The sequence below is a fragment of the Salmo salar genome, chromosome 11 (genome assembly GCF_965601325.2).
Source record: "Salmo salar chromosome 11, fSalSal1, whole genome shotgun sequence".
Classification (NCBI taxonomy): domain Eukaryota; kingdom Metazoa; phylum Chordata; class Actinopteri; order Salmoniformes; family Salmonidae; genus Salmo; species Salmo salar.
In genome coordinates, this window is record NC_138301.1 from 109351995 (window position 1) to 109369244 (window position 17250).

At 41.5% G+C, this 17250-nt stretch overlaps 1 protein-coding gene across 3 annotated transcripts in view; it reads left to right on the forward strand.

The window, feature by feature from the left end:
- nrg2a (neuregulin 2a) overlaps positions 1-17250 on the forward strand; it is a 106596-nt gene that overhangs the window by 82611 nt on the left and 6735 nt on the right. For 2 of the 3 annotated variants that reach the window (XM_082958257.1, XM_082958256.1), the window contains exons 6-7: positions 16650-16752; positions 16871-16994. In XM_082958257.1, coding sequence (XP_082814383.1) covers positions 16650-16752; positions 16871-16994 — 227 coding nt within the window. Of the gene's footprint in view, positions 1-9570; positions 9595-16649; positions 16753-16870; positions 16995-17250 lie in introns of all 3 variants that reach the window. The other variant, XM_014129434.3, reaches the window with a different exon arrangement.

Consider the following 17250-nt stretch of genomic DNA (forward strand, 5'->3'; position numbering starts at 1 on the left):
ACAAGTTTTATTGTCAAGTGCACAAATACAGTGAAATGCCTTTCTTACAAGCTCTAAACCAACAATGCAGTAATCATCAATGTAGTCATTTTTATACAGGACCTTAAGCATGATGGGATGTTAATTGCTTAATTAACTCAGGAACGCTCATTTACTCAAGAGTTTCCTTTATTTTGGCATTTACCTGTATGTCCACATACTGTGTGGGATCATGTATTTGTGCCCCACTCAGGGTTGCTATGTTTCCCTGTGTTTACACATCAACATGTCCCCTGCATTAACTAGTATTTATCCATGAGGGGATCTTTTAAGGGCAGTTTAAATCTCCAAAAGGGATCGACTCCTCTTAGAATTTCACAAAGGGTTAAAGTGGTTGTCTAGTAGGATTAAGGTAGGGTTACAGCGGTTGTCTAGTAGGGTTATAGGGCTTCTCTAGTATGATTATATTAGTTCTCTAGTAGGATTATAGTGGTCCTCTAGTAGGGTCATAGTGGTTCTCTAGTGGGTTATAGTAGTTCTCTAGTAGAGTTATAATGGTTCTCTAGTAGGGTTATAGTGGTCCTCTAGTAGGGTTATAGTGGTTCTCTAGTGGGTTATAATGGTTCTCTAGTAGGGTTATAATGGTTCTCTAGTAGGTTATAATGGTTCTCTAGTGGGTTATAATGGTTCTCTAGTAGGGTTATAATGGTTCTCTAGTGGATTATAATGGTTCTCTAGTAGAGTTATAATGGTTCTCTAGTGGGTTATAATGGTTCTCTAGTAGGGTTATAATGAATGTTTAGTAGGGTTATAATGGTTCTCTAGTGGGTTATAATGGTTCTCTAGTGGGTTATAATGGTTCTCTAGTAGAGTTATAATGGTTCTCTAGTGGGTTATAATGGTTCTCTAGTAGGGTTATAGTGGTTCTCTAGTGGGTTATGATGGTTCTCTAGTAGAGTTATAATGGTTCTCTAGTGGGTTATAATGAATGTCTAGTAGGGTTACAATGGTTCTCTAGTAGAGTTATAATGGTTCTCTAGTGGGTTATAATGGTTCTCTAGTAGGGTTATAATGGTTCTCTAGTGGGTTATGATGGTTCTCTAGTAGAGTTATAATGGTTCTCTAGTGGGTTATAATGAATGTCTAGTAGGGTTACAATGTTTCTCTAGTAGAGTTATAATGGTTCTCTAGTGGGTTATAATGGTTCTCTAGTAGGGTTATAGTGGTTCTCTAGTAGGGTTATAATGGTTCTCTAGTGGGTTATAATGGTTCTCTAGTAGGGTTATAATGGTTCTCTCATAGGGTTATAATGGTTCTCTAGTAGGGTTATAATGGTTCTCTAGTAGGGTTATAATGGTTCTCTAGTGGGTTATAATGGTTCATTAGTTGGGTTATAATGGTTCTCTAGTGGGTTATAATGGTTCATTAGTTGGGTTATAATGGTTCTCTAGTAGGGTTATAGTGGTTCTCTAGTAGGTTATAATGGTTCTCTAGTAGGGCTATAGTGGTTCTCTAGTAGGTTTATAGTGGTTCTCTAGTAGAGTTATAATGGTTCTCTAGTTGGGTTATAATGGTTCTCTAGTAGGGTTATAGTGGTTCTCTAGTGGGTTATAATGGTTCTCTAGTAGGTTATAATGGTTCTCTAGTAGGGTTATAATGGTTCTCTCGTAGGGTTATATTGGTTCTCTAGTAGGGTTATAATGGTTCTCTAGTAGGGTTATAGTGGTTCTCTAGTAGGGTTATAGTGGTTCTCTAGTAGAGTTATAATGGTTCTCTAGTAGGTTATAATGGTTCTCTAGTAGGGTTATAATGGTTCTCTAGTAGGGTTATAGTGGTTCTCTAGTAGGGTTATAGTGGTTCTCTAGTAGGGTTATAGTGGTTCTCTAGTAGGGTCATAATGGTTCTCTAGTGGGTTATAATGGTTCTCTAGTAGGTTATAATGGTTCTCTAGTGGGTTATAATGGTTCTCTAGTAGGGTTATAGTGGTTCTCTAGTGGGTTATAATGGTTCTCTAGTAGGGTTATAGTGGTTCTCTAGTAGGGTTATAGTGGTTCTCTAGTGGGTTATAGTGGTTCTCTAGTAGGGTCATAATGGTTCTCTAGTGGGTTATAATGGTTCTCTAGTAGGTTATAATGGTTCTCTAGTAGGGTTATAGTGGTTCTCTAGTAGGGTTATAGTGGTTCTCTAGTGGGTTATAGTGGTTCTCTAGTAGAGTTATAATGGTTCTCTAGTAGGTTATAATGGTTCTCTGGTAGGGTTATAGTGGTTCTCTAGTAGGGTTATAGTGGTTCTCTAGTAGGGTTATAGTGGTTCTCTAGTGGGTTATAGTGGTTCTCTAGTAGGGTCATAATGGTTCTCTAGTGGGTTATAATGGTTCTCTAGTAGGTTATAATGGTTCTCTAGTGGGTTATAATGAATGTCTAGTAGGATTATAGTGGTTCTCTAGTAGGGTTATAGTGGTTCTCTAGTAGGGTTATAATGGTTCATTAGTTGGGTTATAATGGTTCTCTAGTAGGGTTATAGTGGTTCTCTAGTCGGTTATAATGGTTCTCTAGTGGGTTATAATGGTTCATTAGTTGGGTTATAATGGTTCTCTAGTAGGGTTATAATGGTTCTCTAGTAGGGTTATAATGAATGTCTAGTAGGGTTATAGTGGTTCTCTAGTAGAGTTACAATGGTTCTCTAGTAGGGTTATAATGAATGTCTAGTAGGGTTATAATGGTTCTCTGGTGGGTTATAATGGTTCATTAGTTGGGTTATAATGGTTCTCTAGTGGGTTATAATGGTTCTCTAGTGGGTTATAGTGGTTGTCTAGTAGAGTTATAATGGTTCTCTAGTAGGGTTATAATGGTTCTCTAGTAGGGTTATAATGGTTCTCTAGTAGGGTTATAGTGGTTCTCTAGTAGAGTTACAATGGTTCTCTAGTAGGGTTATAATGAATGTCTAGTAGGGTGGTTCTCTAGTAGGGTTATAGTGGTTCTCTAGTAGGGTTATAGTGGTTCTCTAGTAGAGTTATAATGGTTCTCTAGTAGGTTATAATGGTTCTCTAGTAGGGTTATAGTGGTTCTCTAGTGGGTTATAATGGTTCTTGAGTAGGGTTATAATGGTTCTCTCGTAGGGTTATAGTGGTTCTCTAGTAGGGTTATAGTGGTTCTCTAGTGGGTTATAATGGTTCTCTCGTAGGGTTATAATGGTTCTCTCGTAGGGTTATAATGGTTCTCTAGTAGGGTTATAATGGTTCTCTAGTAGGGTTATAATGGTTCTCTCATAGGGTTATAATGGTTCTCTAGTAGGGTCATAATGGTTCTCTAGTAGGGTCATAATGGTTCTCTAGTAGGGTTATAGTGGTTCTCTAGTGGGTTATAATGGTTCTTGAGTAGGGTTATAATGGTTCTCTCATAGGGTTATAATGGTTCTCTAGTAGGGTTATAGTGGTTCTCTAGTAGGGTTATAATGGTTCTCTAGTAGGGTTATAGTTGTTCTCTAGTAGAGTTATAATGGTTCTCTAGTAGGGTTATAATGGTTCTCTAGTGGGTTATAATGGTTCTCTCGTAGGGTTATAATGGTTCTCTAGTGGGTTATAATGGTTCTCTCGTAGGGTTATAATGGTTCTCTAGTAGGGTTATAATGGTTCTCTAGTATGGTTATAATGGTTCTCTCGTAGGGTTATAATGGTTCTCTAGTAGGGTTATAATGGTTCTCTAGTAGGGTTATAATGGTTCTCTCGTAGGGTTATAATGGTTCTCTAGTAGGGTTATAATGGTTCTCTAGTAGGGTTATAATGGTTCTCTCGTAGGGTTATAATGGTTCTCTAGTAGGGTAATAATAGTTCTCTAGTAGGGTTATAATAGTTCTCTAGTAGGGTTATAATGGTTCTCTCGTAGGGTTATAATGGTTCTCTAGTAGGGTTATAATGGTTCTCTAGTAGGGTTATAATGAATGTCTAGTAGGGTTATAGTGGTTCTCTAGTAGAGTTACAATGGTTCTCTAGTAGGGTTATAATGAATGTCTAGTAGGGTTATAATGGTTCTCTGGTGGGTTATAATGGTTCATTAGTTGGGTTATAATGGTTCTCTAGTGGGTTATAATGGTTCTCTAGTGGGTTATAGTGGTTGTCTAGTAGAGTTATAATGGTTCTCTAGTAGGGTTATAATGGTTCTCTAGTAGGGTTATAATGGTTCTCTAGTAGGGTTATAGTGGTTCTCTAGTAGAGTTACAATGGTTCTCTAGTAGGGTTATAATGAATGTCTAGTAGGGTGGTTCTCTAGTAGGGTTATAGTGGTTCTCTAGTAGGGTTATAGTGGTTCTCTAGTAGAGTTATAATGGTTCTCTAGTAGGTTATAATGGTTCTCTAGTAGGGTTATAGTGGTTCTCTAGTGGGTTATAATGGTTCTTGAGTAGGGTTATAATGGTTCTCTCGTAGGGTTATAGTGGTTCTCTAGTAGGGTTATAGTGGTTCTCTAGTGGGTTATAATGGTTCTCTCGTAGGGTTATAATGGTTCTCTCGTAGGGTTATAATGGTTCTCTAGTAGGGTTATAATGGTTCTCTAGTAGGGTTATAATGGTTCTCTCATAGGGTTATAATGGTTCTCTAGTAGGGTCATAATGGTTCTCTAGTAGGGTCATAATGGTTCTCTAGTAGGGTTATAGTGGTTCTCTAGTGGGTTATAATGGTTCTTGAGTAGGGTTATAATGGTTCTCTCATAGGGTTATAATGGTTCTCTAGTAGGGTTATAGTGGTTCTCTAGTAGGGTTATAATGGTTCTCTAGTAGGGTTATAGTTGTTCTCTAGTAGAGTTATAATGGTTCTCTAGTAGGGTTATAATGGTTCTCTAGTGGGTTATAATGGTTCTCTCGTAGGGTTATAATGGTTCTCTAGTGGGTTATAATGGTTCTCTCGTAGGGTTATAATGGTTCTCTAGTAGGGTTATAATGGTTCTCTAGTATGGTTATAATGGTTCTCTCGTAGGGTTATAATGGTTCTCTAGTAGGGTTATAATGGTTCTCTAGTAGGGTTATAATGGTTCTCTCGTAGGGTTATAATGGTTCTCTAGTAGGGTTATAATGGTTCTCTAGTAGGGTTATAATGGTTCTCTCGTAGGGTTATAATGGTTCTCTAGTAGGGTAATAATAGTTCTCTAGTAGGGTTATAATAGTTCTCTAGTAGGGTTATAATGGTTCTCTCGTAGGGTTATAATGGTTCTCTAGTAGGGTTATAATGGTTCTCTAGTAGGGTTATAATGAATGTCTAGTAGGGTTATAGTGGTTCTCTAGTAGAGTTACAATGGTTCTCTAGTAGGGTTATAATGAATGTCTAGTAGGGTTATAATGGTTCTCTGGTGGGTTATAATGGTTCATTAGTTGGGTTATAATGGTTCTCTAGTGGGTTATAATGGTTCTCTAGTGGGTTATAGTGGTTGTCTAGTAGAGTTATAATGGTTCTCTAGTAGGGTTATAATGGTTCTCTAGTAGGGTTATAATGGTTCTCTAGTAGGGTTATAGTGGTTCTCTAGTAGAGTTACAATGGTTCTCTAGTAGGGTTATAATGAATGTCTAGTAGGGTGGTTCTCTAGTAGGGTTATAGTGGTTCTCTAGTAGGGTTATAGTGGTTCTCTAGTAGAGTTATAATGGTTCTCTAGTAGGTTATAATGGTTCTCTAGTAGGGTTATAGTGGTTCTCTAGTGGGTTATAATGGTTCTTGAGTAGGGTTATAATGGTTCTCTCGTAGGGTTATAGTGGTTCTCTAGTAGGGTTATAGTGGTTCTCTAGTGGGTTATAATGGTTCTCTCGTAGGGTTATAATGGTTCTCTCGTAGGGTTATAATGGTTCTCTAGTAGGGTTATAATGGTTCTCTAGTAGGGTTATAATGGTTCTCTCATAGGGTTATAATGGTTCTCTAGTAGGGTCATAATGGTTCTCTAGTAGGGTCATAATGGTTCTCTAGTAGGGTTATAGTGGTTCTCTAGTGGGTTATAATGGTTCTTGAGTAGGGTTATAATGGTTCTCTCATAGGGTTATAATGGTTCTCTAGTAGGGTTATAGTGGTTCTCTAGTAGGGTTATAATGGTTCTCTAGTAGGGTTATAGTTGTTCTCTAGTAGAGTTATAATGGTTCTCTAGTAGGGTTATAATGGTTCTCTAGTGGGTTATAATGGTTCTCTCGTAGGGTTATAATGGTTCTCTAGTGGGTTATAATGGTTCTCTCGTAGGGTTATAATGGTTCTCTAGTAGGGTTATAATGGTTCTCTAGTATGGTTATAATGGTTCTCTCGTAGGGTTATAATGGTTCTCTAGTAGGGTTATAATGGTTCTCTAGTAGGGTTATAATGGTTCTCTCGTAGGGTTATAATGGTTCTCTAGTAGGGTTATAATGGTTCTCTAGTAGGGTTATAATGGTTCTCTCGTAGGGTTATAATGGTTCTCTAGTAGGGTAATAATAGTTCTCTAGTAGGGTTATAATAGTTCTCTAGTAGGGTTATAATGGTTCTCTCGTAGGGTTATAATGGTTCTCTAGTAGGGTAATAATAGTTCTCTAGTAGGGTTATAATGGTTCTCTAGTAGGTTATAATGGTTCTCTAGTAGAGTTATAAAGGTTCACTAGTAGGGTTATAATAGTTCTCTCGTAGGGTTATAATGGTTCTCTAGTAGGGTAATAATAGTTCTCTAGTAGGGTTATAATGGTTCTCTGGTAGGGTCATAATGGTTCTCTGGTAGGGTTATAATGGTTCTCTAGTAGGGTTATAATGGTTCTCTAGTAGGGTTATAATGGTTCTCTAGTAGGTTATAATGGTTCTCTAGTAGGGTTATAATGGTTCTCTGGTAGGTTATAATGGTTCTCTAGTAGGGTTATAATGGTTCTCTAGTAGAGTTATAATAGTTCTCTAGTAGGGTTATAATGGTTCTCTAGTAGAGTTATAATGGTTCTCTTGTAGGGTTATAATGGTTCTCTAGTGGGTTATAATGGTTCTCTAGTAGGGTTATAATGGTTCTCTAGTGGGTTATAATGGTTCTCTAGTAGGGTTATAATGGTTCTCTAGTAGGGTTATAATGGTTCTCTAGTGGGTTATAATGGTTCTCTAGTAGGGTTATAATGGTTCTCTAGTGGGTTATAATGGTTCTCTAGTAGGGTTATAATGGTTCTCTAGTAGGGTTATAATGGTTCTCTAGTAGGGTTATAATGGTTCTCTCGTAGGGTTATAATGGTTCTCTAGTAGGGTTATAATGGTTCTCTAGTGGGTTATAATGGTTCTCTAGTAGGGTTATATTGGTTCTCTAGTGGGTAATAATAGTTCTCTAGTAGGGTTACAGTGGTTCTCTAGTAGGGTTATAATGGTTCTCTGGTAGGGTTATAGTGGTTCTCTTGTATTGTTATAATGTTTTTTATGTGACATCTATCTTACTGTCATATTATGTTTAACCTCCATGGAGTTGCACAATATCCTCTATTTTCAAGAAGTGTATTCATTGTCAACTCTAGTCAACAGAGCCAAGCCTTTTTTCCTTAAATGACATGCTGAGACGACCTAGGCAGGGTGTGTGGTTGACATTTTTCAAACCTCCTCCATTACGGAAAGATACCCACAATTAAAATACTGTAAAAACATCAAAGCAAACCAAATATTTAATAAACATCGGGACCGACCAGGGATATAATCATTAATTACATTAGACCATTTATCTAAATCTTTTCCTTAGAAATGATCTGAAAATTCCCAACTATGCGTGACCCCTTTGAGAGAGGACCTTTGCGTGCACACACAAGAGTAGCATTGGAAACACGCTTGAGGCTCCACTTATAATAACATGAATGACAAAAAAGGCAGACAGTGCGAGATCTGACATGTGTAATTTAATTCAGAGAGCACACTGGAGAGGAGGCCATTTCTGTACACCAATTTCCTCTAAACGTACACATGCCTGTCTGTCACAGTTTCAAGTGTGCCCATCCACAATAGAGGTCAGGACCACTCGACTGATAGCCAATAGAGGTCAGGACCACTCGACTGACAGCACTGCAGCAAAACATATAGATCCAAACAGGACTTTAGAAATCGACTCACTTTACTAGTCAGTCAGAGAAGAAATGCATTTCAAAACCTAAGGATTAGCTTGTTGGCTACCATTTCAAATGACTGTATTGATTCCCTTGTGTTATTGCCCTACAGTGTAGATTGTGTACAGTAGAGACTGTTGAGCCATTGTAATATACATCTACCCTATATGGGCTAGTATTGCAATTCTCATCATGCTGTGAAGTTAGCTTTTTGAGGCCAAAACAGAACTAGAACATATAGAAGCATACAGAATCCCCTCCAGCCCTACACTCTCTCTCCGAACCTCATCCATCCACTTATCCATCCCACTTCCCTCCTCCTATCAGGGCGTCTCCCCTACCCTAAAGATCTCATTGATGGCTCTACAGAAAGCTAGACCCCCTCAGCCCCCCCAAGAGCATGTTGTCATGACAACAGCTGGGATTTTCTGCAACCCGACTAGAGCAAGTGGGCTGTCAGAGATATGGGTTCAGCAGCTGGAATGGTGCAGCCCTTCTCCACTTCTTCCCATGCAATATACTCCCCCCTCCGAAGCTGATTGGATAACTTTGTTTTGCGGATGAGGTGAAACATCACCTTAGCTTAGTCAATAGTATCAAGTTGTTGCTGGTCCTTAGATGAGGTTGGTGAACTGATTGCTGAGATGGACTCTGTCTTCCCTAATACATGTATCCCTCAATGAAGGCAATCACAGGCTTCACGTCTCATACCGTCACACAGGCCTTCCATCACATGCAGAACATACACTTACAGTCTATCAGTCATCCCCTCCCTTCCCCATAACATGGTTATAATGTAATATTTTAGAGTGAATTGATCAGATTTTGTATTCCCATGGCATACAGGTAAGGTTTTTCTGTTAACATGTCATTGGACATGATACCATGGTCACATGTCATGTCCCATCGAATGTTTCCTGAATCTGAATGGAGTTGCCTGTGTTGAATGGAACATTAACATTGGACTGTGCTGCCATGTAGTGAGTACCAGAAGAAGTAACATCTAACATCCCTTATGATCAGGAAGATAGATTTAATTAAATAATATATTCAAATCTATTAACTGGACGACTAATCTATACTTTCAAAACGATCTATGTTCTTGTGCTATAGACCCATCTGTCATGGTAATATAATGTTTCATTAGCTAAGAAGTGCACTATGTCTTAATCTGCCCTTAATGGATGGCCCAGAGATCCCATCTTGTCATTATGGCAGTGAGTTAAGTGGATATCTGGATTTGCATGCTCTAGTCTAGTCTAACTGCTTGCTGTTGTTTTGTCTGCTTGTCTTGTGTCTGTCTGTGGTGCTTGTTTGGATGTCTTGATGGTCTTAGCTTGATGTTGTCCAGCTCCGTCCTGTTACTGTAACTGTTACTTATGACTCACCATCCGTGTCTCAACTGTCCCGTCAGTCCTGTCGCTCAATGCCCATACTGTGTATGTATATCTATTGTTTATCAATGTTGGAAGGTGTCTCCTAAACTGTTCTCCTCTTCTTGTTTTCTTTTTTTCAACTGTCAACTTTCTGCAATGGCAGAGCATCTTGGGATTGAATTTATGGGTATGGAACAATCGTTTGATTCCCAGCTTGAGTAGAGCTGTGTTCTATATCTCCTTCCGTTTAGTTTGACATGCTTCCATTCCCTCTGTGAGGTTGACTCTAAAGCAAATGGTCTGATTGATTAACCAATCAATCAGTCAATCAACCTTAACAGTATCTCATTGGGCTGAAAAATGCACTGGTCATGCCCTGTGGAGCTGACCCTCCCTCTAACATGACCAGATCTGCAGCTGCCCTCCCTCTAACATTAACTGATCTACAGCTGGCCCTCCCTCTAACATTACCTGATCTACAGCTGGCCCTCCCTCTAACATTACCTGATCTACAGCTGGCCCTCCCTCTAACATGACCTGATCTGCAGCTGGCCCTCCCTCTAACATTACCTGATGTACAGCTGGCCCTCCCTTTAACATTACCTGATCTACAGCTGGCCCTCCCTCAAACATTACCTGATCTGCAGCTGGCCCTCCCTCTAACATTACCCGATCTACAGCTGGCCCTCCCTCTAACATTACCCGATCTACAGCTGGCCCTCCCTCTAACATTACCGGATCTACAGCTGACCCACCCTCTAACATTACCTGATGTACAGCTGGCCCTCCCTCTAACATTACCTGATCTACAGCTGGCCCTCCCTCTAACATTACCTGATCTGCAGCTGGCCCTCCCTCTAACATTACCGAATCTACAGCTGACCCTCCCTCTAACATTACCCGATCTACAGCTGACCCACCCTCTAACATTACCTGATGTACAGCTGGCCCTCCCTCTAACATTACCTGATCTGCAGCTGGCCCTCCCTCTAACATTACCGAATCTACAGCTGACCCTCCCTCTAACATTACCCGATCTACAGCTGGCCCTCCCTCTAACATTACCCGATCTACAGCTGGCCCTCCCTCTAACATTACCCGATCTACAACTGGCCCTCCCTCTAACATGACCTGATCTACAGCTGGCCTTCACTCTAACATTAACATGGGTGTCCCGATCTGCAGTCCTCATCACTACATGTACAGTACATTAGAACATCTGACAAGAGAGCAAGAACAGTTTTCTTCATAAACTGGTTTTAAGGGACTATAAACTTGTAGAGCAGGTATAAACAAAATGAAAGCTTGATTCATGGATTCCTCCTACAGATTTCCCCTCAATCTATCTTCTTCAGGTAGTAGATGTCCCATCCATCTATCCTCCCTTCAGGTAGTAGATTACCTGTCCATCTATCCTCTCTTCAGGGAGAAGATTCCCCTCAATCTATCCTCTCTTAAGGTAGTAGATTCCCCTCCATCTATCCTTCTTCAGGCAGTAAACACCCCCTCCATATATCCTTTCATCAGGTAGTAGTTTACCACAACAGCTAACATCTCTTCAGGGAATAGATTCCCTCTCCATCTATCCTCTCTTCAGGGAATAGATTCCCTCTCCATCTATCCTCTCTTCAGGGAATAGATTCCCACTCCATCTATCCTCTCTTCAGATAGTAGATTTCCCCTCCATCTATCCTCTCTTCAGATAGTAGATTCCCACTCCATCTATCCTCTCTTCAGGTAGTAGATTCCCACTCCATCTATCCTCTCTTCAGGTAGTAGATTCCCACTCCATCTATCCTCTCTTCAGGTAGTAGATTCCCCCTCCATCTATCCTCTCTTCAGGTAGTAGATTCCCCCTCCATCTATCCTCTCTTCAGGGAGTAGATTCCCCCTCCATCTATCCTCTCTTCAGGTAGTAGATTCCCACTCCATCTATCCTCTCTTCAGGTAGTAGATTCCCCCTCCATCTATCCTCTCTTCAGGTACTAGATGTCCACTCCATCTATCCTCTCTTCAGGGAGTAGATTCCCCCTCCATCTATCCTCTCATCAGGGAGTAGATTCCCCCTCCATCGATCCTCTCTTCAGGGAGTAGATTCCCCCTCCATCTATCCTCTCATCAGGGAGTAGATTCCTCCTCCATCTATCCTCTCTTCAGATGGTAGATTCCCCCTCCATCTATTTTCTCTTCAGCGAGAAGATTCCCCCTCCATCTATCCTATTTTCAGTTAGCAGATTACCCCTCCATCTATCCTCTCTTCAGGTAGTAGATTCCCCCTCCATCTATCCTCTCATCAGGGAGTAGATTCCCCCTCCATCTATCCTCTCATCAGGGAGTAGATTCCCCCTCCATCTTTCCTCTCTTCAGATAGTAGATTCCCCATCCATCTTTCCTCTCTTCAGACAGTAGATTTCCCCTCCATCTATCCTCTCTTCAGATAGTAGATTCCCCCTCCATCTTTCCTCTCTTCAGATAGTAGATTCCCCATCCATCTTTCCTCTCTTCAGATAGTAGATTTCCCCTCCATCTATCCTCTCTTCAGATAGTAGATTCCACCTCCATCTATCCTCTCTTCAGGGAATAGATTCCGCCTCCATCTATCCTCTCTTCAGGGAATAGATTCCGCCCTCCATCTATCCTATCTTCAGGGAATAGATTCCCCCTCCATCTATCCTCTCTTCAGTGAGTAGTTTCCCCCTCCATCTATCCTCTATTCAGGTAGTAGATTCCATCTCCATCTTTCATCTCTTGAGGGAATAGTTTCCCCCTCCATCTATCCTTTCTTCAGGTAGCAGATTGCCCCTCCATCTATCCTCTCTTCAGGTAGTAGATTTCCACTCCATCTATCCTCTCTTCAGGGAGTAGATTCCCTCTCCATCTATCCTCTCTTCAGATAGTAGATTTCTACTCCATCTATCCTCTCTTCAGGTACTAGATGTCCACTCCATCTATCCTCTCTTCAGGGAGTAGATTCCCCCTCCGTCTATCCTCTCTTCAGGGAATAGATTCCCTCTCCATCTATCCTCTCTTCAGACAGTAGATTTCCACTCCATCTATCCTCTCTTCAGGTAGTAGATTTCCACTCCATCTGTCCTCTCTTCAGGGAGTAGATTCCCCCTCCATCTATCCTATTTTCAGTTAGCAGATTACCCCTCCATCTATCCTCTCTTCAGGTAGTAGATTCCCCCTCCATCTATACTCTCATCAGGGAGTAGATTCCCCCTCCATCTATCCTCTCATCAGGGAGTAGATTCCCCCTCCATCTTTCCTCTCTTCAGATAGTAGATTCCCCATCCATCTTTCCTCTCTTCAGATAGTAGATTTCCCCTCCGTCTATCCTCTCTTCAGATAGTAGATTCCCCCTCCATCTTTCCTCTCTTCAGATAGTAGATTTCCCCTCCGTCTATCCTCTCTTCAGATAGTAGATTCCCCCTCCATCTATCCTCTCTTCAGTTAGTAGATCTCCACTCCATCTATCCTCTCTTCAGGGAGTAGATTCCCCCTCCATCTATCCTCTCTTCAGATAGTAGATTCCCCCTCCATCTATCCTCTCTTCAGTTAGTAGATCTCCACTCCATCTATCCTCTCTTCAGGGAGTAGATTCCCCCTCCATCTATCCTCTCTTCAGATAGTAGATCTCCACTCCATCTATCCTCTCTTCAGATGGAAGATTCCCCCTCCATCTATCCTATTTTCAGTTAGCAGATTACCCCTCCATCTATCCTCTCTTCAGGTAGTAGATTCCCCCTCCATCTATCCTCTCTTCAGGTAGTAGATTCCCTCTCCATCTATCCTCTCTTCAGGTAGTAGATTCCCTCTCCGTCTATCCTCTCTTCAGGTAGTAGATTCCCCCTCCATCTATCCTCTCTTCAGGTAGTAGATTCCCTCTCCGTCTATCCTCTCTTCAGGTAGTAGATTCCCCCTCCATCTATCCTCTCTTCAGGTAGTAGATTCCCTCTCCGTCTATCCTCTCTTCAGATTGTAGATTCCCCCTCCATCTATCCTCTCTTCAGGAAGTGGATTCCCACTGCATCTGTCCTCTCTTCAGGAAGTAGATTCCCCCTCCATCTATCCTCTCTTCAGTTTGTAGATTCTCCCTCCATCTATCCTCTCTTCAGGGAATAGATTCCCTCTCCATCTATCCTCTCTTCAGATCGTAGATTCCCCTCCATCTATCCTCTCTTCAGATAGTAGATTCCCCCTCCATCTATCCTCTCTTCAGATTGTAGATTCCCACTCCATCTATCCTCTCTTCAGATTGTAGATTCCCCCTCCATCTATCCTCTCTTCAGGTAGTAGATTCCCCCTCCATCTATCCTCTCTTCAGGTAGTAGATTCCCCCTCCATCAATTCTCTCTTCAGGTAGTAGATTCCCCCTCCATCTATCCTCTCTTCAGGTAGTAGATTCCCCCTCCATCAATCCTCTCTTCAGATAGTGGATTCCCCCTCCATCTATCCTCTCTTCCGGTAGTAGATTCCACCTCCATCAATCCTCTCTTCAGATAGTATATTCCCCTCCGTCTATCCACTCTTCACGGAATAGATTTCTCCTCCATCTATCCTTCTTCAGACAGTAGGTTCCCCCTCCATTTATCCTCTCATCAGGAGGTGCGGTGCCCTACTAGACTCTGACTCCCTCTGGAATCTTCTCTCTGGGGTTGATGACATCAGACTAATCTTCTTGAGCCTCCATGGCTCTACTGTTTACTTCAGAATAAACAGTGCTTAGTTTCATGTGATTCTGTTAGCACACACCGGGTTTGTGTTAACACTAGTGTGAATTTGATTACATTACTCAGGAAGAGTTGTATCACTTTTAATCCTTCCTTAGACACTGAAAACACACACAGACACACTCAAATACACCTCTCTCTCTCTCTCTCTCTCTCTCTCTCTCTCTGTCTGTCTCTCTCAAGCTCTCTCTCACTCTCTCTTGTATATATGCACACACACACGCACGCGCGCACGCACGCACGCACGCACGCACGCACGCACGCACACACACACACACACACACACACACACACACACACACACACACACACACACACACACACACACAAACTGTTCTGTAGTTCCTGTACTGTAATTTTAATTGACAGTGATGGTACATGGTTTAATAATACACCTATTAAAAAGCGTGAGCTGTACCATGTTTCAACTTGTATTAGCCAATGTCAGAATCCATTGCCACATCATTGAGACACAGACAGGACCTCAGGATGAGTGCTGCAAATAGGACATCCCTGTTCCTCTCTATCAACCATAACCAGGCAGGATATTCCTCCAAGATTTGCTTTATGTTCTCCCCTCCTCTACCTCTGCCTCATGTTAGCATGCTATGCCAGGTTTACAGTTGACTATCCCCTCACCCCAACATCCATGCTGCTCATCTTAACTGTGTCATTCTCCTCATCCCCTCAACACTCCACCTCTAACCTGTAACCTCTAACGTCTCACCTCTAACCTATAACCTCTATCCTCCTCTCATTTGAAACCTCACTGTAGTTGTTTGTAAGTCGACCTGCTCTGTTCTACCTGTGTCCATGAATTACTTTACTTTGGTTGAAAACTGTCTGTAAAAGTAGAATGCATTGTGTGACTAGACTCTTTTTTATTAAGTGACTGTGGTATGAGCATGTCAATCCTTATTTAGAGCGTAAAGAAATAGTCTGTTCTTTAAGGACCTCCTTTCCCAAGAAATGTCCCGTGATACCGTAGTTTACTATTTCCTTATGAGACCTCACTGTACAAAATAGTCAAACTACATTCAGGTACATTTGTGTGAGGCTCTGAGAATTTCAATATTGCCGATTCCCGTCACTGTGGAAGATTCTTCATCACTAGATATCAACCAATATGGCTGAAATATTGCTATTTATACTAGCCATGGTGATTCATTTATAGTGTCAGAAAACTGAGTTGCAATGATAGGCTGATGCAAAATAGCCCATGCTGTTGCTGCTGCTGGTGAATGGAGGGAGTGGGTGAGAGTGAGGCAACCTCATATGGGAGGAGCTGTAAAAATGCAATACATTTTTATTACGTTATTTATCACAGGCCCACTACCTATTTCCCCCTGGCCTGCTCCCTCGTTCCCTCGTTCCCTCCACTCTCCCCTGGTTACGCTACATCCTCCCCTCCTCACAGGAACATTTTTATGGGAAAGCAAAGAGGTTAAAAATATGTTTTAGTAAATTTTTTGGTTAATCACAAAAAACAGAAGTAACAATACATGTGATAACAAAAGTTTAAAAAATATATTTGTTCATTTATTTGTTTTATATTTGAGGGCATGGAATGCAGAGCATGTTTAAAGCCTGCAGGGGCCCCTTACCTGCGGTTCTGCTTGTGTGAGTGCCTCTGTATAAAATGGTCTAGCAGAATATACAGTGAGAGGATGAGCGGCCTCTGTGTAGCTGAGTGTTGATCTGATGGGCTTTCAGTCAGAAGGGACCCCTTGGATGAATGAGGCACTCCTACAATCAGAGTAGCAGATTTGGGACAGCTTTTCAGTGCCGATCTGTTTTGGGCGGACCTCCATTTTAGATCGACACTTCTATTACAGTGATCCGTACCAGTGACGTGTGTTACAGTAAACCAAGCCCAGCCATTCACAACGAGCAACACAATGCTGCAGTAATTAAAAGAAATGTAATCATCTACATTTCTAGTGAATGCTGTACAAATTCCCAGTTAATGCCAGTCATCTAAATTTAGAAATTTCTAGCACATTTCTAGTGAATGCTTTTCCCCCAGGCATCTTGTTTGATTAAGGATGTTGAAACAATAATGATTTCAGTAATAACTATGAATATTTACTAGCGTCAACTGGCTTTTGTTCAACAGCCATTATAATGAAGGGTTGGAGTTGAACTGTAATCTAGTTCATGTTCAGAGCCTTCAACACATCCATACAGTATGTCTACTTTGATACATGTAAAGAGAGTGAGCAGCATCTGCTGAGTGTAGGAGTGTAACAGCTGGGGTATCAGAGACATGGTGTAAAGGATGTAGGTGATGTCTAAACCTACTCCTTCAAGGGACTGATGTTGTACTTTTATTTTCATACTTTTCTGTGCGTGTGTGTGTTTGTGTGTGTGTGTGTGTGTGTGTGTGTGTGTGTGTGTGTGTGTGTGTGTGTGTGTGTGTGTGTGTGTGTGTGTGTGTGTGTGTGTGTGTGTGTGTGTGTGTGTGTGTGTGTGTGTGTGTGTGTGTGTGTGTGTGTGTGTCTGTCCACAGAAGCGGAAGAGCTCTACCAGAAAAGAGTCCTGACAATCACGGGGATCTGCGTGGCTCTGTTGGTGGTGGGCATTGTGTGTGTGGTGGCCTACTGCAAAACCAAGTAAGTCAGCCCAGGACAGTATAGTTCCAGCCAGGGCTAGTGTGTTAGATAGACCCTAGCATAGAGTGTTGACTCAGCTCAAGTGCTGTGAGAGTGACTGGTGTATTCTCCTCCACAGGAGACAGAGGAAGAAGATGCACAATCACCTGCAGCAGAACATGTGTGCAGATCACCCTAACCGGAACCTAGCGAATGGACCCAATCACCCAGGACCTGGTCCTGAGGAGATACCCATGGTAGATGTGAGTGGCACACATCCATTGATTCCCTTACTGACTTTTCTGTCATCGATGAATGAATGAATGAATGGAAGGGTGAATGGGTTGTTTTCGTCTGAGTTTCATAGGACACATTCTTTTACTTTCCTTTAGTGGAGCATGAGTACTCTCTTGAAGGATAGCGATGTCACAGGTTAACTTCCAACAGTAACTAAACCTCTCCTTTCAGAACACACACATGGTCAATCAGTGGCGTTTCAAATATGTCAGGACAGATTTA